A 25816-nucleotide genomic window follows, 5' to 3' on the forward strand; every position below is an offset into this window, starting at 1 on the left:
CTGTGACTTGTACATGTTTAAAATAAAAAATATGTCGTAGCCCCGACCCCCCCACCCTACGAGGTGGTGGGGGTCCCTGCTCCATCTCCCCATCAGTTTGGGGGTCCTCGGCCTGAAAACGTTGAAGACCCCTGTGCTAGGGGATATTTTGTTATACATGTATTGCAGGAAAAGAGACAATGACAGAGATTTACATGTATGGCCATAAAAGTGTATGATGTCAGATCATGTCATAGACATCATAGGACTTTCACATAACCAATAATTGAGTAAGCATGTTTGGGCTCTCACAACGCTGCTCACAGCGCCTCGCAACACGAGGCGTTGTGAGCATGTAGATCGGCTATTTTCACAATTTCTACCTCTAATATTTGACAATTTGGCCAATGTTTAATTTGTCATTTTAGATTAAATTGTCACTTTATATAGACGCATTTCTGGTCCACGTTACACTGATAAGAACTAGATGCGCGCGCAGGTTGGTACCAAAATTAGCCAATGAAATCAGAGCTCCCCAAAACAACAGGTTTGGGGATTGGTGGGAATTGATTATATGATACAGTCACCTGTGCATTTAGTCTCAATGTTTGTAAACAAGAAACGGGTCTATATACCCTCTATTTAAACTTTATGTTGGTTTGCTTAGGCTACTGTTCTCACCTGGGGATCCCCAAAATAATTTGGGGATCCCCAGGTGAGAACCACTCAGTCCGTCAGTCAGTCAGTCACCTCCAAAGGCGGTTCCTTTCCATGTGCGTCCGGTGACCAGCTGGAAGGGGCGGGTGGCGATCTCCTGTCCAGCTGCAGCTACTCCGATGATCACACTGGTCCCCCAGCCCTTATGGCAGGCCTCTAATGCTGCTCTCTGGAATGTAAACACACTGTAGTGATCACACTGGTCCCCCAGCCCTTATGGCAGGCCTCTAATGCTGCTCTCTACAATGTAAACACAGTGATCACACTGGTCCCCCAGCCCTTATGACAGGCCTCTAATACTGCTCTCTGTCAATGTAAACATAGTGATCACACTGGTCCCCCAGCCCTTATGACATGCCTCTAATGCTGCTCTCTGCAATGTAAACATAGTGATCACACTGGTCCCCCAGCCCTTATGACATGCCTCTAATAATGCTGCTCTCTGCAATGTAAACATACTGTAGTGATCACACTGGTCCCCCAGCCCTTATGACAGGCCTCTAATGCTGCTCTCTGCAATGTAAACATAGTGATCACACTGGTCCCCCAGCCCTTATGACATGCCTCTAATAATGCTGCTCTCTGCAATGTAAACATACTGTAGTGATCACACTGGTCCCCCAGCCCTTATGACATGCCTCTAATGCTGCTCTCTGTAATGTAAACATAGTGATCACACTGGTCCCCCAGCCCTTATGACAGGCCTCTAATACTGCTCTCTGTAATGTAAACACAGTGATCACACTGGTCCCCCAGCCCTTATGACAGGCCTCTAATACTGCTCTCTGTCAATGTAAACATAGTGATCACACTGGTCCCCCAGCCCTTATGACAGGCCTCTAATACTGCTCTCTGTAATGTAAACACAGTGATCACACTGGTCCCCCAGCCCTTATGACAGGCCTCTAATACTGCTCTCTGTAATGTAAACACGGTGATCACACTGGTCCCCCAGCCCTTATGACAGGCCTCTAATACTGCTCTCTGTAATGTAAACATAGTGATCACACTGGTCCCCCAGCCCTTATGGCAGGCCTCTAATGCTGCTCTCTGTAATGTAAACATACTGTAGTGATCACACTGGTCCCCCAGCCCTTATGACATGCCTCTAATGCTGCTCTCTGCAATGTAAACATACTGTAGTGATCACACTGGTCCCCCAGCCCTTATGACATGCCTCTAATGCTGCTCTCTGTAATGTAAACATAGTGATCACACTGGTCCCCCAGCCCTTATGACAGGCCTCTAATACTGCTCTCTGTCAATGTAAACACAGTGATCACACTGGTCCCCCAGCCCTTATGACAGGCCTCTAATGCTGCTCTCTGCAATGTAAACATAGTGATCACACTGGTCCCCCAGCCCTTATGACATGCCTCTAATGCTGCTCTCTGTAATGTAAACATAGTGATCACACTGGTCCCCCAGCCCTTATGACAGGCCTCTAATACTGCTCTCTGTCAATGTAAACACAGTGATCACACTGGTCCCCCAGCCCTTATGGCAGGCCTCTAATGCTGCTCTCTGCAATGTAAACATAGTGATCACACTGGTCCCCCAGCCCTTATGACATGCCTCTAATGCTGCTCTCTGTAATGTAAACATAGTGATCACACTGGTCCCCCAGCCCTTATGACAGGCCTCTAATACTGCTCTCTGTCAATGTAAACACAGTGATCACACTGGTCCCCCAGCCCTTATGACAGGCCTCTAATGCTGTTCTCTGCAATGTAAACACAGTGATCACACTGGTCCCCCAGCCCTTATGACAGGCCTCTAATGCTGTTCTCTGCAATGTAAACATAGTGATCACACTGGTCCCCCAGCCCTTATGGCAGGCCTCTAATGCTGCTCTCTGCAATGTAAACATAGTGATCACACTGGTCCCCCAGCCCTTATGACAGGCCTCTAATGCTGTTCTCTGCAATGTAAACATAGTGATCACACTGGTCCCCCAGCCCTTATGGCAGGCCTCTAATGCTGCTCTCTGCAATGTAAACATAGTGATCACACTGGTCCCCCAGCCCTTATGACAGGCCTCTAATGCTGTTCTCTGCAATGTAAACACAGTGATCACACTGGTACCCCAGCCCTTATGACATGCCTCTAATAATGCTGTTCTCTGCAATGTAAACATAGTGATCACACTGGTCCCCCAGCCCTTATGACAGGCCTCTAATGCTGTTCTCTGCAATGTAAACACAGTGATCACACTGGTACCCCAGCCCTTATGACATGCCTCTAATAATGCTGTTCTCTGCAATGTAAACATAGTGATCACACTGGTCCCCCAGCCCTTATGACAGGCCTCTAATACTGCTATCTGCAATGTAAACATAGTGATCACACTGGTCCCCCAGCCCTTATGACAGGCCTCTAATACTGCTCTCTGTCAATGTAAACACAGTGATCACACTGGTCCCCCAGCCCTTATGGCAGGCCTCTAATACTGCTCTCTGTCAATGTAAACACAGTGATCACACTGGTCCCCCAGCCCTTATGGCAGGCCTCTAATACTGCTCTCTGTCAATGTAAACACAGTGATCACACTGGTCCCCCAGCCCTTATGACAGGCCTCTAATACTGCTCTCTGTCAATGTAAACACAGTGATCACACTGGTCCCCCAGCCCTTATGACATGCCTCTAATGCTGCTCTCTGCAATGTAAACATAGTGATCACACTGGTCCCCCAGCCCTTATGGCAGGCCTCTAAGGCCGGACTCACACATGTGCGTCACGCATCATCATCTTATCGTATGAGAATGGCCACTGGGAACGCCGTACTAATGCATTGTCAATGGAAGTTTGTTTGGTTTTTTGTCGTTGCCGTGTCTCTAGCTCAACCGCAGCCTGTACGCTCTTGAAGAGACACGGCAACGACAAAACACCAAACAACCTTGCATTGAGAATGCATTAGTACGGCGCCCCCAGTGGCCATTCTCAGACGATAAGATGATGATGCGTGACGCAGATGTCTGTACGGCGCCTAATGCTGCTCTCTGCAATGTAAACATAGTGATCACACTGTTGATGGACTCATCAGAAACACACATCTCTGCTTCTGGTAACTACTGTATATGTTGTCCTTCTAATCAACTGTTTGGACACATTTTGTTTGGCACTTCATTGATAAGTTGTGCTTTAAGTATTGCTATTTGTGTTGTGACACAAATAGCAATACTTTTTTTCATTTTCATTCTTCTCTGTAACTTGTAACCTTAAACTGCTGTGCTGCCTCTGGGCAACTGATTTTCCCCCTTGGGATAATAACGGTATTTATCTATCTATTGAATGTTATATTCACTGAAAACACATCCCTACTTCTGGAGACTGATATTGTTTTCTTCGCATGTGTGAGGGGGACACGTACCGGTATTTTGTTTTCTTTCTTTCTTTCTTTCTTTCTTTCTTTCTTTCTTTCTTTCTTTCTTTCTTTCTTTCAATACAAAGAAAGGAATCTGATTGGTTGACCCATGGTGATATTGATCATTATGGAGCGGGTCTCACCAAACAAAGAAAGCAGTTGCGCTTGTCGCAAACAAGCTGCCGGTTCGCTATCATTGTCTTGTAAGCGGCTACACTAGCAGTTTCATGTGAAGTTCAGGGACATAGATAAATGCGGCATAAAATCTTTTCAAATTTCTATTGAATATCTTAATTACAATTAAATGAATTCTACTTGTTTTTATTCTAAGGGTAACTATTGCTTAATAATAATATTTTGTATTAATATTTATTGCTTAAATATGACAATAACGTGAAGCTGGGTAGATGCTTAATTTGTCTCACCATGATGCCAACGTTTCCCACGCACTCGAAGGAGTAGTCCACGCCTCCGTCGGTCATGTCCACCAGCACCTCCTGGATGGGCTTGCTGTGGTCCTTGGGGTTGACCAGGTCCGTGGCTCCAAACTGTCTGGCCACGGAGAACTTGTCCGGGTTGATGTCCACCCCGATGATCCTGCCGGCCCCGGCCGCCTGGCAGCCCATGATGGCCGCCAGGCCAAGCGCACCCAGACCAAACACCGCACAGCTGGACCCCGCCTCCACCTGACACCAAAGGAACTCAGGACAGTCAATAGACGCACTTACAGACAACGTCACACTGATAAGAACCAGTATGCGCGTGCAGGTCGGAGGCAAAAGAAACCGACCGCTCATAAGATGCAATGTAAAAGTGGGTTACCAGCCTCATGTGTAAAAATGCATCCCTTTAAACTTTCAGGTGTTGTTTCTCTCCCAGTGTGGAGGAAGAATGCTTTGGATTTTTACTATGATTTCTCGCTCTTGAAATATATAATCCTTGGTTTCTGTTGTTTGTAAACAGTAATAGCAATTTCAAAGCAGTGAGGGGGTGGAGGGGGTACAACAGTGCCCTAGAGCAGTGGTTCTCAACCTTGACCCACAAAATAATCATATTTGAACCGGGGACTTGGAATTGTAAGAGTTGGCATTACATTTAGTTTGACTCGATCTATTCCGTTGAGAAAATAGCCGATCTACATGCTCATAACGCCTCACAACGCGAGGCGCTGTGAGCATGTAGATCTGCTATTTTTACAATTTCTGCCTCTAATATTTGACAATTTGACCAATGATTGACCAGAGGTACTAAAATAGTCTTTAAAGTCCTTAAATCGTCACTTTAAAAATGTGCAGATACCCCACAGTATACACACTTATACTGTATGTTGGTCTGTACTGTTGTTGAGTGAGAAAACAATGTTAACATTTAGCTAAACATCTGGGGACCCCCCAAAACATAATTTGTGGGGTCCCGATCTACAGGTTGACATCCAGTACGTGCCCTAGAGGGGGGGATATGTGTCTGACCTTGGCAGTGTTGAGCGCTGCTCCGTAGCCAGTGGAGATGCCACAGGCCTTACCTTGGCAGTGTTGAGAGCTGCTCTGTAGCCAGTGGAGATGTCACAGTCCTTACCTTGGCAGTGTTGAGAGCTGCTCTGTAGCCAGTGGAGATGTCACAGTCCTTACCTTGGCAGTGTTGAGAGCTGCTCCGTAGCCAGTGGAGATGCCACAGGCCTTACCTTGGCAGTGTTGAGCGCTGCTCCGTAGCCAGTGGAGATGCCACAGGCCTTACCTTGGCAGTGTTGAGCGCTGCTCCGTAGCCAGTGGAGATGCCACAGGCCTTACCTTGGCAGTGTTGAGCGCTGCTCCGTAGCCAGTGGAGATGCCACAGGCCTTACCTTGGCAGTGTTGAGCGCTGCTCCGTAGCCAGTAGAGATGCCACAGGCCTTACCTTGGCAGTGTTGAGCGCTGCTCCGTAGCCAGTAGAGATGCCACAGTCCTTACCTTGGCAGTGTTGAGAGCTGCTCCGTATCCAGTGGAGATGCCACAACCCTTACCTTGGCAGTGTTGAGAGCTGCTCCGTAGCCAGTGGAGATGCCCTTACCTTGGCAGTGTTGAGAGCTGCTCCGTAGCCAGTGGAGATGCCACAACCGGTAGCCAGATAAGTCGCCCTCTTTCAAAGTCGCCCCCAAACTCGTTTCCCAACGGGTCTGTGGCCTTAACTTGTTGAGTGCCGATCCCGAACTAGTTCGGCTTTATTTCAATCCAATACAATTTTTTTTTTATTAATTGACTTACCCTGAGCTGCTTGTAGAGCCGTGGGTGGTCCTGGCTCGTCCTACGCTAGCCAGCTAGCCATTTTACATGGTCCGACGATATATTCCATTAAAAATGGTTTAAAGGAGTAGTTCACCCCCAAAATGACTTTTTTTCTATTGATTACTCATGCCATGGAGAGTAGAGTTCAATAATATTTTTAGGTTTTTGTCACATTCCTAAGACAAAAATTTGATTTGAGTAAATTTACCCCCATTGATTCCGGATGTAACCTGACTTTCGCCAGATGGTTTGCAGCATTGCGTATGCCTGCATAACGCTCTGCTTCTACCATCTGGACTCGGTCCAGCACAACCGATGTAAGGGGCGGGCCATTTTTTAAAATTCTAAAGCAGGTGATTGGATATGGCCGTGCCAACTCCAACGACTCATATTGGCCTGTCTGCATGACGTTGCACCCAGAATCCGCCTCCTGGGTTTCCACGTGGTCTGCAATCAGACTCTATTGGCTCAGAGCCGCTCAGAGCCCGCCCATAGCTGCCGCTGATTGGTCCGGCCAGGGACATTCCGAAGGGAACCCCTCCTCCGCAAGTGAACCCAGATGGTAAAGCAATGCATAAGCAATGCTGCCACCATCTGGCGAAAGTCAGGTAATTCCGGATGGTGACCCGTTTCGAAACGGGTCACCATCCGAAATGAATGGGGGTAAATTTATTGTTATCACATTTATGTCTTAGGAATGTGACAAAAAACTAAAAATATTATTGAACTCTACTCTCCATGGCATGAGTAATCAATAGAAAAAAAGTCATTTTGGGGGTGAACTACTCCTTTAAAATACATTTTTGAGACCCCCAATGTTCACTGAATGTTCAGCGCCGCTTCCGGAACGTAGTCCAGTGTGCCGATCCCGAATTAGTTCGGCTTTTTTAATGAAATGAATAAAATGATCCGAGGCCTTCTGAAGCCTGAGCCTTAATTTAAAATCCAGTGGTCCAAATCCTGGGGAAGCCATGCCGGCCGTGAGCCGCGAACGTAGCCGCGAATCGCCGCCGAATCCAATGAAACACCACATCTTTGAAGGGCCATATCTCTGGATTGTGTTTTTAGGGATGTGGCGCGAGGTTTATTTACGGCGAAATTGCCGAAAAATGATCTTTAAAATGACAAAATGGGAATAGCTATTCTGTTAGCATTATCATCCGGGACCTTTCCATGACGTGCACGAACGTGAGCACGCGCGTCACTGCAACGTGAGCCCCCGGATGCTAATGCAGTCCCCTATGGGAGAAAGTCTGGCATTCTATGGCGCCATCTAGGGGCTGGCACTGGAAGCGTTAAGCTAGATGCAGAATAGACTAAAATCAAATATTTGCTTCTGGGGGTCCCTGGAACAAAATATTTTGTGATGGGGGTCCGTAGCCAAATACATATCATTCTGGGGGTCCTTCACATGACAAAGTTTGAGAAACACTGATGGCAACATAAGTTATTTTCAGAAAATTGTTATGATTTGGAAGACATTTGTAGAATGTGCCTATCAGTGGTTAAGGACCCCCAAAATGTGTTTTTGGCCGTGGACCCCCATCTCAAAATATTTTGTTCCACGGATGGACCCCTATTGCAAACCTTTTTGTTCCAGGGACCCCCAGAAGCACAGATTTGATTTTAGTCTAATCTGCATCTAGCTTAAGGCTACAGACCCGTTGGGACACTTGGCAGTGTTGAGAGCTGCTCCGTAGCCAGTGGAGATGCCACTGTCCTTACCTTGGCAGTGTTGAGAGCTGCTCCGTAGCCAGTGGAGATGCCACAGCCCCAGTGTCGATTTTGTCGACTAAAACTATGACGAAAAATGTTTGTCGACTGCGTTTCTTTCACTGACGAAAACGAAATAAAAACTAAGCTGTGATGACTAAAACTAAGACTAAATATATTGACAATTTCTATTTTATTGACAAATAAAAACTAGACTAAAATGTTGGGGAGGGACTACAATGCTGGGGAGAAGAGAGTCATTTTACGTTTGGTTGCTCTCCTATGTTGCATGCTGAAAATAGCCGATCTACAAGCTCACAACGCGTCGCAGCAGCAACCAAGTGTAAAATCTGTCATTACGATGCCATCATGGCCTGCCAAAAATACATTTCAGTTGACTAAATCAACTCTAAATTTAGTCGCCTAAAGTCTGAATGATATTCAGTCAACTAAAACTAGACTAAAACTAAAACTTTTCAGGTGACTAAATTATGACTACTAAACTAAAAGACATTTTATTCAAAAGACTATGACTAAAACTAAATCAAAATTTGCTGTCAAAAACAACACTGCACAGTCCTTAGCTTGGCAGTGTTGAGCGCTGCTCCGTAGCCAGTGGAGATGCCACAGGCCTTAGCTTGGCAGTGTTGAGAGCTGCTCCGTAGCCAGTGGAGATGATGTCACAGGCCTTACCTTGGCAGTGTTGAGCGCTGCTCCGTAGCCAGTGGAGATGCCACAGGCCTTACCTTGGCAGTGTTGAGCGCTGCTCCGTAGCCAGTGGAGATGCCACAGGCCTTACCTTGGCAGTGTTGAGAGCTGCTCCGTAGCCAGTGGAGATGCCACAGGCCTTACCTTGGCAGTGTTGAGAGCTGCTCCGTAGCCAGTGGAGATGCCACAGGCCTTACCTTGGCAGTGTTGAGAGCTGCTCCGTAGCCAGTGGAGATGCCACAGCCCCAGTGTCGATTTTGTCGACTAAAACTATGACGAAAAAATTTTGTCGACTGCGTTTTCTTCACTGACGAAAACGAAATAAAAACTAAGCTGTGATGACTAAAACTAAGACTAAATATATTGACAATTTCGTCAATAAAATAAAAACTAGACTAAAATGTTGGGGAGGGACTACAATGTTGGGGAGAAGAGAGTCATTTTACGTTTGGTTGCTCTCCTATGTTGCATGCTGAAAATAGCCGATCTACAAGCTCACAACGTGTCGCAGCGCGACGCGTTGTGAGCTTGTAGATCTGCTATTTTCAGCAACCAAGTGTAAAATCAGTCATTACGATGCCATCATGGCCTGCCAAAAATACATTTCAGTTGACTAAATCAACTCTAGATTTAGTCAACTAAAACTAGACTAAAACTAAAACTTTTCAGGTGACTAAATTATGACTAAAACTAAAAGACATTTTATTCAAAAGACTATGACTAAAACTAAATCAAAATTTGCTGTCAAAAACAACACTGCACAGCCCTTACCTTGGCAGTGTTGAGAGCTGCTCTGTAGCCGGTGGAGATGTCACAGGCCTTACCTTGGCAGTGTTGAGAGCTGCTCTGTAGCCGGTGGAGATGTCACAGTCCTTACCTTGGCAGTGTTGAGAGCTGCTCTGTAGCCGGTGGAGATGTCACAGCCCTTACCTTGGCAGTGTTGAGAGCTGCTCTGTAGCCAGTGGAGATGTCACAGTCCTTACCTTGGCAGTGTTGAGAGCTGCTCTGTAGCCAGTGGAGATGTCACAGTCCTTACCTTGGCAGTGTTGAGAGCTGCTCCGTATCCAGTGGAGATGCCACAGCCCTTACCTTGGCAGTGTTGAGAGCTGCTCCGTAGTCAGTGGAGATGCCACAGTCCTTACCTTGGCAGTGTTGAGAGCTGCTCCGTAGCCGGTGGAGATGCCACAACCCTTACCTTGGCAGTGTTGAGAGCTGCTCCGTAGCCAGTGGAGATGAGATGCCACAGGCCTTACCTTGGCAGTGTTGAGAGCTGCTCCGTAGCCAGTGGAGATGCCACAGCCCAGCAGGCACACCTTGTCCAGCGGGGCGGCGGGGTTGACCTTGGCCAGGGAGATGTCAGCCACCACCGTGTACTCAGAGAAGGTGCTGCAGCCCATGAAGTGGAACAGGGCCTTCCCCTTGCAGGAGAACCGGGACGTCCCGTCCGGCATCAGCCCTCTGCCCTGGCTCACCCTGCAACGCAGGTAGGGATGGGACGATTATTGTGACGTGTGATAAATGTACGATGTTATCGTGATAATCATAAATATCCCCAACATCCATTATCCTGGGGCGGAACATTTGGTAAAAAATAGCAGATATAAAAGTGCGCAACGTGTTTGCATAGTGACGCATTGTGAGCTTGTAGATCTGCAATTTTTTGGCAAAGAGATTTGGTAGAGAGTGAAAAAAAAAAGACTATACCAAGTATGTTATTTCCAGGTCTGTTTTACCATAATGAGGGTTTAAATGGATATGCAGCTTGGCAAATAAAAAGGTGAATTGATCCCAGGATAATTCTACAATAAATGTAATCTCCATGATACGATTTTATCACCATAAACTATAGTGATTATCGTCCCTTTCCCTACAGTGGATCGGATTAAAGGTGATAGAAAATGTTTATGTGGAGAAACGATAAATAAATATACATCTGCATTGTAATTTTATTCTGGCGTTGATCAAGTAAACTAGAAATACTGTTCCTTCGAAACAGTGTGGGCTCGCTTCCAACCCAACAAATAGGATACTTTAAGGTACTGTAAGGTACAGTACCTTACAGTATTGTACTGTACCTTACTATACTGTACTGCACCTTACTGTACTGTACTGTACTGTACTGTACTGTACTGTACTGTACTGTACTATACTGTACTGTACTGTACCTTACTGTACTATACTATACTGTACTATACTGTACTGTACTGTACCGTACTGTACCTTACTGTACTGTACTGTACTCTACTGTACCTTACTATACTGTACTTTACTGTACTCCACTGTACTTTATTGTACTTTACTGTACTTTATTGTACTTTACTGTACTCTACTGTACTTTACTGTACTCTACTGTACCTTACTGTATTGTTTTGTACTTTACTGTACCTTACTGTACTTTACTGTACTCTACTGTAACTTACTGTACTTTACTGTACTCTACTGTAACTTACTGTACTTTACTGTACTCTACTGTAACTTACTGTACTTTACTGTACTCTACTGTACCTTACTGTACTGTACCTTACTGTACTGTACTGTACTTTACTGTACTCTACTGTAACTTACTGTACTGTACTGTACTGTACTGTACCTTACTGTACTATACTATACTGTACTCTACTGTACCGTACTGTACCTTACTGTACTCTACTGTACCTTACTATACTGTACTTTACTGTACTCTACTGTACTTTACTGTACTCCACTGTACCTTACTGTACTTTATTGTACTTTACTGTATTTTATTGTACTTTACTGTACCTTACTGTACTTTACTGTACTCTACTGAACCTTACTGTACTTTTACTGTACTCTACTGAACCTTACTGTACATATTCTATGTGTTCTAGAGGTGTATATTGAGTGCATATACTGTAGGTTAACAATCCCAGATCACATCTGTCCTCCACTATGTCTATAACCAAGGAGTTCTTCTATGTGGCCACTCCAGACTGAGGAGTGGAGCATGACTTTTATTGTGTTTGTGGATCTGATTTGAAAATGCATTGGTTGTGATATCTCCCTGAAAACCAACAACAACCACTAATACGGCTGATTGTCCCTGCGGGTTCTAGGATATATACTGTAAATCCCATTGCCCGGGATCCTAAAACCTTATTCTTTTTAAGTAAAATTTCTAAAACAATACAAAACATGTCTCAAAGACAAATACAAGCAAACGTCTCCACAGTAACACAGTAACAGTTGTTTGTGTGTGTGTGTGTGTGTGTGTGTGTGTGTGTGTGTGTGTGTGTGTGTGTGTGTGTGTGTGTGTGTGTGTGTGTGTGTGTGAGTGCGTGCGTGCGTGCGTGTGCACATTGTAGATCAACTTCATAGCAGTATTAAGTGGCCCATCTATGTTTTTTATTAATAATAAAATCTGCAAAGTAACAAGTAACTGAGGCTGTCAAATGCTGTATTTATAGTAGAGTATATGTAACAAAAATGGAAAGTAGAGTAAAAGTACCTCAAAATTGTACTGTAGGTACAAGTACTTGTTTGTATATACTTGAGTAAATGTACTTGGTTACTTTGCAGCACCACTAGCCTTACATTAAGACGCTTTCTGCCGAGACTTTCGCATTGTCACTGCAGGGCCGTCTTATGTAAGGCTACAGCACCACAGAACAGCCAATGACAGACAGGCCTTTAATCACAGCTGTGTCAATCAGTAGAGTGGAGAGGGACATTTATTTATAGTTTTAACTATAACTATAGTTTTATACATCACACAGCTTAGACATTTGGATCAAATCAGAGAGCAGACCTGTGTCAACGCATTGATATAAATAGCATATCTGAAGTGTGAATATTGCAGCCACAGCGCCTTAATATAAACATGGGTCCTTTTTCTCTGTCTCACTCTGCTAAACCCATTGGAAATGCATTGGGTGCTTAAAGTTAAACATTTTTATTTTTTTATAATTAAACTACAAAACATTTCAAAAAGAAAAATACAAGCACACGTGTCCTCAGTAAGCTGAACACATAAAAATTTGAATGGTGTTGAAAGGTGTAAGCGTTTAGGAGATGAATCGCGCCAAAGTTTTGAGGATACTGACTGACTGATAGATAAATAATGAAGATAACATACGTGTGCTCGCCTTCCAGGCGAGCCCACAATAAGGAGCCTTATGCCCCGGTTGGATGATAATAACCTAGGCCTGGCCCTGGAGCCACTTTAAACGTATGTTTTGCTTTAACCAATAAAAAATAGCCCTGTGCCGCGCTGCAATCTTGTAGATCTGCTATTTTTGAAAAATCGTGAAATTGTTTGCAAATCCTTGAATATATATATTTCTAAAGCGAGCATTTGTAACTCAAATATTTGCTTCTGGGGGGGTTCCTGGAACAACATGTTTTGAGATGGGGTCAGCAGCGAAATACATAAATTTGGGGGGTCCTTGACGTGAAAAAGTTTGAAAACCACTGATTTAAAAAAAGGATTTAGAAGACATTTATAGGATCTGGTAAATATATTCAAAGACTTTGCACAAATGTTCATGATTTTTTTTAAATAGCAGATCTACAAGCTCTATGCGCGGCTGTGAGCTTGTATATCTGCTATTTTTCAATAGTTAAAGGTGATACACCATGCATTTAGTCATATTGTTTATGTCCCAAAAACGTTTTTCAAAAGGTTTGAGGCTAAATTACCACTCCTGAATAGAGCCTCTCTCATTTTTGAATGGCTCTCAGAGCATTTCAGCTGCAGTACCACCTTTGGCCTGAACTGCGCCCCCCCCCCCCCCCCCCCCCCAAAAAAAAATTATGATGACGTCAAAATCGGCAGATGACGTCACAATCGGCAGCAAATCTGGATAGCCTGTTTTGAGAACCCGTGGGATACTTTTAACCTTCGCCTTCTCAAAACCAGAGAAAGACACAACGGTCAGAAATGGGACTTTGTGAGGATAGAAGGTGCTAGTGGGACCCCAAAAAAAGGTTTTAAAATAGGAAAAGTTAAATTTCATGGTGTATCACCTTTAAAGCATAAAATAATTATGTTACTCTACCTGATCTTCTGACACAGGTTGGTTTTGGGGTTCTTGCAGAACTTGCAGTCTCCACACTGGGGGATGTAGAGCGGTATGACCGTGTCCCCTGCAGGGACGTGCAGAGAATGTTACAGAGGCAGGGGCAAACATTTCTAAAGGGGCCTTTTGGTGGAAATAGCAGACCTCCAAGCTCACAACGCGTCGCGCTGTGAGCTTGGAGGTTGGCTATTTTCGGTGGTGATATCGTCGTTATGGAGGGACGAATACCGTCACAGTATCGTGAGTTACTCGTATCGCCCCACTGATACTCGTTACTGGGGAAAGTAATAATATCAGAATATAATATATTACTTAGTCACTAAATTAGTTACTGGCCAACAACAGTGGCTAACAATGATGTCAATGGTAGGCGGTTTCCTGAAGTGTCCACAGACCAAATTATGAAGATACGGTGCTGTTGAAAATGGGTGAAGTCGAAGTAGCCTACAGTACTCAAGTAATACATGTACGTAGTTCCTGTCCAGCAGTGGTGTGTCAGGAGGAGTCAGGTACCTGCTTTAAATTTGGAGACTCCTTCTCCCACACTCTCCACGATGCCTGCTCCCTCATGACCCAGAACCACAGGGAACACCCCCTCTGAGTCTGAGCCGCTCAGCGTGTACGAGTCTGTGTGACAGATCCCTGTGGCCACGATCTGAAACAACATTTAGACTCCATTAAAAAAACACTCAAAGGACAGGATTAAATTATACTAATTTCTATTTTGACGTATAGGCAATTATTAACCTGACTTTAGGATATAGGTGATTTAACCAGAGGTTGCCAGTGTCATGAAAGAGATGATTTAGGCAAAAATATAGTTTTCCTCAAACCATGAGGCCGTTATATTAAGAAGGTGACGACGTGATGGGTGTGGACAAATGTATAGCATACTGTACAGTTATGTTATTTAAAGATTATATAGAAGTCCATAGGTCATCCATAGGTCGGAGTGGATTATCTGCACTGAACTGCTCTTATCTGCTGTGGACAACAAGCCCATGAACACACCTTGATAACCCCCACTCCCACTGCTATTTGCCCTTTAAACACTAATGATAAACTGATAAAGTACAATTCACTGCTCTCCCACTAGTATTATCCTTTTGGACATTAATGCCTCTTGTTTGCTGTAGGAATCACCTCCTGAAACTGCTTTGTTTGAAATTATCATGATAACGCAATCATGTAGAGTCATATTAATATTATTAGCTGTCGAGCGGAGCTAGACTGCTCAAACACAGCATTCTGAAATCAGTCCTGCTGTCACGTGATCAGTGAGCGCTTGGAATTTCAGACTTTAACTCCTCAGGCTGGCGGAGCTAGGCTGACATCAGGTTCGTGCGTCTCATCGGTGGGAGCGGTGACTCAATTCCAGCGTTCTAGACTTTGTGGGCTCCTCTAGTTACTTTTTCCCCCCGCCTTCTAACATCTTTTTGTTTCGACAGACCATCATTTCGACAACGGCATGGATGTGTATTTGTCACTGCCTGCATGTGTTTTTGGCCGAATCTTTTCACCAGCGGATGCTGCGAGATGGAAAAAGTAGGCTACTGAAATGTTTTTACCTAAGTGAAAGTACTGTGTTACAAGTAAAACAATGGCTGTGTTTGCATGTGTTACTTTTTATAAATAAAACTACTCTGTAAACGAACAAAAGTGTTGGTATCAACATTTAGTTACAAGTAAAAGTACAAAATGTTTGACCCACGGGTGGGTCGTGATTAGGCCTATAGCATATAAATTGACTGATTGAATAATTTATTAGACAGAAATGCGAATGTGAAACATTGACAGACAATTGTCGGGCGATTGGAATGGAGCGATTCTTTGTTATGCTAAAGAAAACGATAAGCGAGACAGCTTAATATTGACATTTTTCAATTCTAGTTTTATTGTAAACTGCTGGTCCTGAGTAAAATTTGTGTTTCAAGTGCAAGCATGTAAATGACACACAAAGTGAACGCTGAACATTGAACCTTGATACGGCCCAGCCCTGCTGTCCGTGTTGCTATTAGGAGTATGATAATGTAACTGTATAATCGTTAGGGTTCGTAGTGGAGATTTGTTTGTCCGAATTCTTCCACGGACATACAAAATTAGTGCATAACATGTAGAGCTGGCACTAAATGACCATTACAGGTCTGTAACTCTGAGGTTTGTGTGTGTGTGTGTGTGTGTGTGTGTGTGTGTGTGTGTGTGTGTGTGTGTGTGTGTGTGTGTGTGTGTGTGTGTGTGTGTGTGTGTGTGTGTGTGCGCGTGCATGGGTGCGTTTGTGCATGTGCGTAGAGGGAGGTGGTCTGTGTGTGTGTGTGTGTGTGTGTGTGTGTGTGTGTGTGTGTGTGTGTGTGTGTGTGTGTGTGTGTGTGTGTGTGCGTGTGCGTGGGTGTGCGGTCGCCTGCAACATGAAGATATGATATTGCAAACACGCTGCCAAGTTGTGGGTCACATGACATGGATGGGCACCAACAGCCAACCCACCGAGGGGCATTCATTAATTATGTGCAGTGCATGGTGGACACTGACTCTAACCAAATACAGTACATGCACTATTTAACTCTTCAATGATGTGATTGATTGATTGATTGATTGATTGGTTGATTGATTATGTTATTAGACAAAAATGGAGAACAGTACAAGTATAGTCAATACAATAGAAATGTAGTACAGTACAAGTACAGTTAAACACCCTGCCTAAAAGGAACATCCCAAATAAGACCTTTTACTGTCTTTTTTCTTTTTGAGCGGTGGTCACACCGTCTCCATAGCGTGGCCGTGTGTGTAGGTATGTTTGTTTGTTAGTTAGTTTGTTTGTATGTGGGTGGGTCTGTATGTAGCCTCAAGCCTGTGTAGTACCTTTTCTGACCACACATGTTAAGGGAGGGGCGCTGTTGTCCAGGCCACACACACACACACACACACACACACACACACACACACACACACACGGGGGGGGGGGGGGGAGAGAACCACCGCTCAGTTCACACGGGTGTGATTTTTTTACATTGGAAGCCCTCAGTATTTAATTCATGTTGTCCAATCTGTATGGTAAAGTATGTTTATACAATCATACAATTAGGGTGGTTGTATTTTGTCTCTCTGCTGCTCTTCTGTCAAGACATTTACGGTAGTTCATGTCCAATGTCATGTCTCACCTATAGACACAGGATCTGACAACAGTTTTGCCCTGAAGGTCAAGATTACATTGGAATGTCAAGATTACAGGGATGGATCCACTGGTGGATCACTGCGATGCATTGTGAACATTGTATTGAACATTGTGTGTATTGTCCTGTTTGTGTTTGTAGTGTACAGTAGTGTTAGTGTGGTGTAATATCCAACCCATTTAGGCCTAGAATTATTGAATGCTTTAACCAGTGAAAAATAGCAGATATACAAGCTCACAGCGCGGCACCGAGTGCCGCGCTGCGAGCTTGTAGATCTACTATTTTTGAAAAAAGTCGTGAAAATGTGTGCAAATCTTTGAATATATGTATTTTCAAAGCGAACGTTGGTAATTAAAATGTTGCTTCTGGGTGGTCCCCGGAACTAAATATTTTGAGATGGGGGTCCGTGGCCAAATACATATAATTTTGGGGGTCCTTCACATGAAAATGTTTGAGAACCACTGACATAGTAGTCGCTCAAGAACAGACTAACTGAGCTCCAGTTGACGACGTTTAACCAGATTGCTGACATAGAAACATAGGGTCAAAATTCAAATGTTCAAGATTTTTTCACAAATAGCAGATCTACAAGCTCGCAGCGCGGCACTCGGTGCCGCGCTGGCTGTGAGCTTGTATATCTGCTATTTTTCAACAGTCAAAGCATTCAATAATCCTAGGCCTAAATGGGTTAAGCAGCGTGCCACAGATAAGTTATGTCCGTATTTAATGTACATATCAACAGTACTCTTGTACTGTTGGCTTATCAGGCGGCTTGGAGGCCCCCCTCCCCTCTAAAGTCTCTGCCAGGCACTGTTCATTTTGCCGCTTGATGTTTGGTGGTCTCGGGTGTTGCGCTCTGAAATTAGCAGCCAAGTGTAACATCAGGGATTATGACGCCATCAAGGTGTACATTTTTGAAAAAAAAATTATGTTTGTCGACAAAATAAACTGTAGATTTAGACGATGAATGAAATCGTTTTTTTTTTTTTAAAGACTATGACAAAGCTAAATCAAGCTGTCAAAGTGAACACTGGTGGGGGAAATCTCGCTTTTGCGAACGCCCATCATTTCGACCGGAGGGTTAGCGACTCACTCCACGGAGGTTAAGGTTAGGGTGAGGTTTAGAGTCTGGTGTCGAAAAGATGAGATGTAGTAACAGCGACACGCTCCCACACTGGTGTCAGGCTATCATGATGACACGTACAGTGCAGGCCACCTTAAATGATCATATTGGGTATAAACCAGAGGTTTTTGTCATGGACTCCAACATTAATATGCATATGGCCTTGGAAAAGAACTGTCTGACGTGCTCAAAAATTCTGAGTAGATGTTAAAATGACCCCAAACATGTTTGAAAGTGAAATATCCCTTTACGTGGTTAATTAATTACGTACTTCCTCCCTTCCTAGGAATGCAGTGTGGTCAAAAGTACAACAAACACGGGTAGTGGAGTAAAGGTCATACTGTAAGTATCCAAAGAACCCACTAAAACTCAGGTACAGATATTGAATGTAGTGATTACCTTGATGCGGACCTCCCCGGCCTTAGGGGGCGCCACCTCCACCTCCTCCAGAGAGAGGGGCTTGGCGGCCTCCCATGCCACTGCCGCCCTGCAGCGAATCATCTGTAGGACACAAACAACACATTAGAGCTGTGTCTCAAACACGTCTAGTGGATACGCAAGGTGGTTTAGGACATGGTTTAGGACCCAAGCTTGTGATTGGCTGAACCGGAGGTAGGGAGCGCTCCATTGTAGTCACTTGGACCGCGGCAGAGGGGCACCAAAACCTAACCCTAACCCTAACCTTAACCTCAGTAAAACTAACGCTAGTGAATGCTAACCTGGTGAAATGCTAACCTCCGTAACCTGCCGACGCTGGTTTGTAGCTAACGCTAACCTACCGACGCTGGTGAAAACGAGCGATCTACTCCTAAACCGCCTTGCGAATCTGCTAGACGCATCTCAAGCTGTTTAGGCTCAGGGCACCCTTATCTTTTTCATCCACGCCTGAATTACATTATTTCATAGCTTACCTAAGACAGTGGTTCTCAACCTTTTCAGGCCACGACCCATAAAATAATCATATTTTAACTGGGGACCCCCCCACTCTGACGAGCACTAAGAGTTCAGGCATTGTATAACACGGTTCTATTGTGAAAATAGCCGATCTACATGCTCACAATGCCTCGCAAGTCGCAACGCGAGGCGTTGTGAGCATGTAGATCTGCTATTTTCATAATTTCTGCCTCTAATATTTTACAATTTGGCCAATGTTTAATTTTTCATTTTAGAAGTATTAAAAAGTCCTTAAAATGTCACTTTAGAAATGTGCAGATACCCTCAATACAATTAAACTTTAAGGTTGGTTTGTTACTGTTGAGTGAGAAAACAATGTTGCACATTAAGCTAATCATCTCGGGACCCCCCAAAATAATTTGAGGACCCCCCTGGGGATCCCGACCCACAGGTTGAGAACCACAGACCTAAGATATATAGTCAAGAGGAAAACTTGACACATTATCTGTTTCCATAGATTGAAAAATAACTTTGCGCTTGAAGTTTAACCACTTGAACCACAGCATCCCTCCCTATTCACATGTAGATCTGATAAAGATTTTTGATAAAGACATTTGGTGTAAATTGAATAATATTATCAAAGTATTCAAAGCATCCCTGGACATGCGTTGCGGCACCCAAGGTGCCACGGCACCCACTTGATGAAACCCTTGATTAGGCCTGTCCCAATTTCATGATCACTTAATAATCATTTCATTTATGTGTTCAATGCACAAAACAAATACAAGCTTACATTTCGAATTTGCCAACTCAGGCACAGCAGTAGTACTGCAGTTGTCTCCAAACTTTGCAAAAATATAACTCATGGGTTGGGACAACGAATAGGCTATAACTTTCATGCAACTTTGACTTTCCCCAGATTCTGGGCCATGCAGTGAGGGGGAGAACAACAACAACAACAACAACAACAACAATAATAAAATATATGACCTACAACTGAACATAATTATCTTTTATAATTTCATTGCCCAAAATAGAGTTCCCAGGTTGAAAGTGTTTAATGAAACTATGGTTGGACAAAACACAACAAAACAAAACACGTGTAACATGTACAGCAGTGGCGTCAGTTCAGCAAAAGCTAAGGTATGGCAACAGTCTTTAGCAACAGGCATGATGAATTTATTTTAAGAAGTTCATTTCCCCCCCCTGTAAGGTATGGCAGCTGCCATACCGTGCCATATACCCAATTGACGCCTCTGATGTACAGTATGTCACATGTCCAATGTAGACGGACGGGAGGGAGTGGTTTGAGATACAATAGAGCCGAAAAGATTAATCTTCAAACACTGTACAGGGACAATGAAGAGAGGCTTAACATAACTGAATGTGCAAGTTATGTGAAAGCAAGGGGTTGGCAATTGTCTACTGTATCTATACTGTACTATCTACTGTAAGACTCTGCACGTGCCCTTTCAAATACCGACCCCACAGCATGCAGGAAACACACACTAGCGCGCGCACACACACACACACACAGACACACACACACACACACACACACACACACACACACACACACACACACACACACACACACACACACACACACACACCCACACACACACGCACACACACACACACGCAGACAGACAGGCAGAGACAGAGAGACATTCTTGTCTATTGTGTAAACAGTGGGCCTCAGACTTAGAGAAATCCTGACACTCCTACCTGCACATGTTTACTCCTACAGACCGAGTTTAACTGAAAGCATTACCAGAGTCTTGTGTACAGTATGTACAGTATGAGAGAGCGTTCTTACCTTGCCTGCAGTGTCCATGGTGTGCTGTGTTAAGACTAAGGTTAACGTCTTCAGACTGAAGACAAGCAGGAAGAGGGCGTTCCATAGTGGTGTGTGTGTGTGTGTGTGTGTGTGTGTGTGTGTGTGTGTGTGTGTGTGTGTGTGTGTGTGTGTGTGTGTGTGTGTGTGTGTGTGTGTGTGTGTGTGTGTGTGTGTGTGTGTGTGTGTGTGTGTGTGTGTGTGTGTTGTGTGTGCAGTTAGTCATTGCACATGACTAATCTGCCCTCCAATGAACTATGAGCACAGCAGCACTGTACCGTAAGCCTTGTATAAAAGGGTCTTCAAAGTATTTCAGGCCATGCAAGGACCCTTTAGCTGAGAGAGAGTGATTATCCGGGACCCGGAATATCCCCTATGGTATACCACCATACCATAATAAACCATACCATGGTTGATAGTATGCAACTTTGGTTTGGTTTTGGTGCTGTATTGGTTTGATTTCCAGATTTCTTTAAGTCTTATGACCGTTGTGTGTGGCTTTGTTTATCTGTTTTGAATGTATTTACTAGTTCCTCCATCCTGTCGATGACGGGAGAACAAGAACATTTTGCTGTTCTCAGCAAGTTCACTCTTCCATTGGAACTATAATCTGGCCGCCTAAAAGGTGTTCGCCTACTTCCATTACCATGGGCAGTAGGGGTGCTGGGGGGGTGGCCGCACCCCCTTCCCCGAATTAAACCCTCTTTTTCGCACACAAATCACAGGCGAGCCGGTAAATGAGTTCCCTCATGCTCATGCAGAATGGGGAAGTAAACCAAGATGGCATGTCTTTCTGTGTTTTTGTCTAGGGTTGGGGTCAAGTGGAAGAACACAGCTGAGGCTTGAGTGGACGTCTTGTGTCAATAAGGACGCAGAGAGAATGCCATTAACATTTTATACAGCTCCTGTCCTGGCATGCCTCCATGCCATCAGGCCCTGAGGCCGTACTGCAGACAAATGATTAAACCACTCGTGTTCATTAAAAATGATTTCATGAGCAACTGAAGCAATGGAAAAGTCACAGTAGGATATCTGGTCGGCTCCGGTGGTGCAAAGTAGCCAATTACATTTTGGAGGCACTTTATTTCTCAATACTTAACTACAGTACTGAGCAAATAGAACTTTTGACTAGACTACAAACCTTAGTAGATTTATATAATTATTACAGAACACGCATTAACCAATTCAGTCTGTTTTTTCCCTCGTCTATTCGACGATGCAACACACTTTAAAGGAGTAGTTCACCCCCAAAATACTTATTATTATTATTATTATTTTCTTTTCTTATTTTTTTGACGCATTCCTAAGACAATACTTTGATTACAATAATGGGGATGGAGACCCAAATCATTTTGGGGGTGAACTACACCTTTAAGCTTGTTGATTTTGACTTGACATTCTGCGTGATGAGTACTTTTTGGTTCTGCAAGTATATATTTTTTGCCAATTATTTTGTACTTTTACGTAAAATGACTTTGCCTCCCATATTTCCTAAAAAAACAAAAACAAAGCAAAGTTGTGTAGGTTTATGAAGAGGAGATTGAGAAATCATTAAACGAGGCGGAACAATACATGCACATTTAAATGGATAATCCATTCAGTTTTCAACATAATATTAACGCTACAGATAAATTGAAATAGAAAACAGTTGAGTATTGCAATGGCACTTGACCAACTTGTTCACATCCGCCCATAAGTCCCCAACAGGGAATGTGAAGTTCAACACAGCCCATTGTCCATTCATACCCTGATGTACTGTACGGATGGGACGACACAACATTTTCATGTCAAGATTATTGTGACCAGGGCAGGAATTTCATGAAGGCCATGGCCGCCGTTGCCCCTCAGTTTGGCCTTGTGCCCCTCAAACCAATGGTATGACCTGAGGCCACAGTGGCCTTAATGCCCCAGCTGACTGTATCATTTTCTGCTCTGTCTCACTCTCTTGTAGACACCGGTATCTCTTTCTTGTCATGTAGACACCAGTGTCATTTGTTGAGATTCTGAAATCTTAACTCCCCGAAGTCCCCATCTTTAATCCAATCGAGTGACTTTGATTGGTGCAGGGCTGAGCATGGATCAGATTGTAAATACCATCATTTATCTATTTCACTGCAGATTAGTTTATCATCCCTAACCCTTAAATTCAAACAAATTCTTTCAATGGACTAAAATGTTGTTTTATTTGATGGCCTTCCTGCCCTGGCATTTGGCCTTTGGGCCCTCAAAAAAATTACCAGCGCTCGATATAGATCAACCTGACGCCGTCGCAGCCGTCTCTACTACGGCAGGAGCTAGCTTTCCACGTAGCGTCTACAACGTCTGCTGTGTAGATGCGTCGCCATTGGAACCAAAGCGTCACCGACGGCTGGTTTGCTTAACGATTTGAACCAAACAGCGATTGCGTCATAGCAGCCGTAGTCCTGCCTCACGTTGCGGTAGTAGAAACGGGCTCCTTAAATTCCCTATTAGCAGTGGTTCTCAAACAGACAGAGACGGGGAGAACATGCAAACTCCACACAGAAAGGCCCTGTCGCCAACCCCACCTAGGGTGTGAGCGATAGGGCCTAAACATGGAGATGTGGAGAACACTATATATGGAGATAGTCCAGTCCATGGGACTACCATCATAGACAGTAGCCATTATTAGGCTGGAGTCAATGGCTGTCTGTCTGACTGTCTGTACAGGAAGTGATGTCACATGACATACTTTTTATGCCCATATATGAGTCATTCTGTACCACATCTCCATGTTTATGTAACGGAGGTGATCCGAACCTCCCCACCCGGGTTCGTACCCGGGTCTCCCGCGCGAAAGTCCAATATCTTAACCACTAGACCAAAGAGACATCTCTTTGGTCCGGGGGAGATACTAGACTTTTGAGGCTTCAAGGCTGGGGCTGCGACTCTCTCCGTCACACTCACCCCCCTTTGACCTCCTCCTACGGGGAAGCCCGAATCCGGGTCACGGCACCAATGTAACGGAGGTGATCCGAACCTCCCCACCCGGGTTCGTACCCGGGTCTTCCACGCGAAAGTCCAATGTCTTAACCACTAGACCAAAGAGACATCTCTTTGGTCCGGGGGAGATAATAGACTTTTGAGGCTTCAAGGCTGGGGCTGCGACTCTCTCCGTCACATTTAGGCCAAACAGTTTCGCTCCATTTCTCCATGTATAGGTCCAAATGCCCAACGTCGAGCTTGACAAGGAGGATACCGCACATTGTACCTCATCCACCCTTTCTTCTCTCTCCTTTTGGTATCTTTATCCTCCTCCTCCTTTTTTTCTTTTTTATGCTTCTCTTTTTTCACAGCCGCCCTCATATTTACTTTAGAAAATTTCAATTCTAAGAACGTTTCGAGTACCAGTTTGATACAAGATCGAATAAGCGCTACACTTCTGGAATCCTGTGCGTCGACTTAAAGTCGGATCCAGGCCTAATAACTTTATCTATCCGCCCCGTTGCCACCTCCTTGTTACATTTTCTTTTCTGAGACACATTGTACCTCATCCACCCTTTCTTCTCTCTCCTTTTGGTATCTTTATCCTCCTCCTCCTTTTTTTTCTTTTTTATTCTTCTCTTTTTTTGTCTTTCTTAGTCTTGTGTATCCTTCTCTTTTTTTAGTCTTTCGTGTAGCCGCCCCGTACAGGAAGTGATGTCACAACTCGCTGACATCACACTGACGTCACTCCCTGTACAGAAGGAAGGTTACAGAAGGAAGGTTACGGAAGGAAGGAAGGAAGGTCACTCAAGTGACAAGGTTTTTCAGGGTAAATGCGACCTTCGGTCGCAACGACCTTCGGTCGCAATCAATGAAAAGGAAATTGTTGTTTTCACGGCTGTTTTCACTAGTTTAAATCATTTTTAAAATGATAAATACAATACTGGCTTTCAAGCAGTTTCAAGGGGCACACTTGACCCTTCTCAGGGGCACACCAAAGGTCCCCAGGCACAGTGGTTGAGAAACACTGGTCTACAGAACTGATTTTGGAGATCAAACTCATGGAACACTAAAGACCACCGCATCTTGAATGTAGCCAGTCTCTGATATCGGCCACCTATTATTTATCTAAGATTTATGAATCCATATTTGGACCAACTTTAACTTCCATTATAAAAATATGGTTTAAATATTTTCAAAATGTCACACACATCTCTGTGTGTAGGAGTGTGGTGCCCAGTTGGAAGGGGGTCTGATCAGCAGTTCTATGGTGATCAATTTACTTACCCCCCGGCTCCACCGGGCGCGTTCCCAGCGTTGCGTCAACGTCAACGCTGGGAACGCTCCCGTTTTAATCAATGAAGCGTGCTCCACTGCCGACGTCAACGTCGGCGTCGGAGGCTCAAATTCGCCCCGGTTCATTTTTTGACGCCGGCACGACGCCGTCATTTTGGTGGAGCCCTAGCCTTATATGGGAGAACAACAGGCATTGGCTTTGTGGATTGGACAAACTCTCCATGATGTCTGTTCTGCTGTAACTATATAAGTAGTCACACACATAGTAAACTGCATTTACAGAACAACGCTGGATTAACCCACTTTCATCCGCAGTGCTGCTGATGAGTGAAATGATGCATTGGACCGTTCATCTCAATGACACACCAAATAAGGACAGTCATCACGCTGTTGTTGTCGTGGGCAACAAGCTGTACTCCTTTGGAAGAGACAGATATACACAGTTTGGTGTGCATGTCTTCAACACAGTGTCTTTATGCTGGGGGAAGTTATCAACGGTGACAAGTGGAAGTCTCCATGAGGTTCCCTCCGTGAGCAGGGGCCACACAGCTGTGTTGATAGAGGATATGATCTACATCTGGGGAGGATGTACGAGATACAGAAAGTACTGCAACATGCTTTATGCATTTGCTGTCGACAACCAGCGATGGTTCAAGCCGAGGATATCTGGAACTGTTCCAACGGCGAGGGCCAGCCACTCAGCTTGTGTCTTGGGGAAGGTCATGTACATCCATGGAGGAATGACACAGAGTAGATGCAACGATGCCATTTACATGT

At 44.4% G+C, this 25816-nt stretch overlaps 1 protein-coding gene across 2 annotated transcripts in view; it reads right to left on the minus strand.

The window, feature by feature from the left end:
* The window catches only part of LOC308305561 (alcohol dehydrogenase class-3 chain L), a 30081-nt gene extending 9222 nt beyond the window's left edge, over positions 1–20859 (minus strand). For both annotated transcript variants that reach the window (XM_080750371.1, XM_080750372.1), the window contains exons 1-7: positions 20783–20859; positions 18469–18570; positions 14293–14434; positions 13759–13846; positions 9997–10216; positions 4487–4747; positions 730–865 (exon numbers count right to left, since the gene is read on the minus strand). In XM_080750371.1, the coding sequence (XP_080606497.1) occupies positions 730–865; positions 4487–4747; positions 9997–10216; positions 13759–13846; positions 14293–14434; positions 18469–18570; positions 20783–20800 (967 nt within the window). In that variant the 5' untranslated portion in view covers positions 20801–20859. The remainder of the gene's footprint in view (positions 1–729; positions 866–4486; positions 4748–9996; positions 10217–13758; positions 13847–14292; positions 14435–18468; positions 18571–20782) is intronic.
* Positions 20860–25816: the final 4957 nt, after the last annotated feature.

Source organism: Nannobrachium achirus (genome assembly GCF_963921795.1).
Source record: "Nannobrachium achirus genome assembly, chromosome: 20".
Taxonomy (NCBI): domain Eukaryota; kingdom Metazoa; phylum Chordata; class Actinopteri; order Myctophiformes; family Myctophidae; genus Nannobrachium; species Nannobrachium achirus.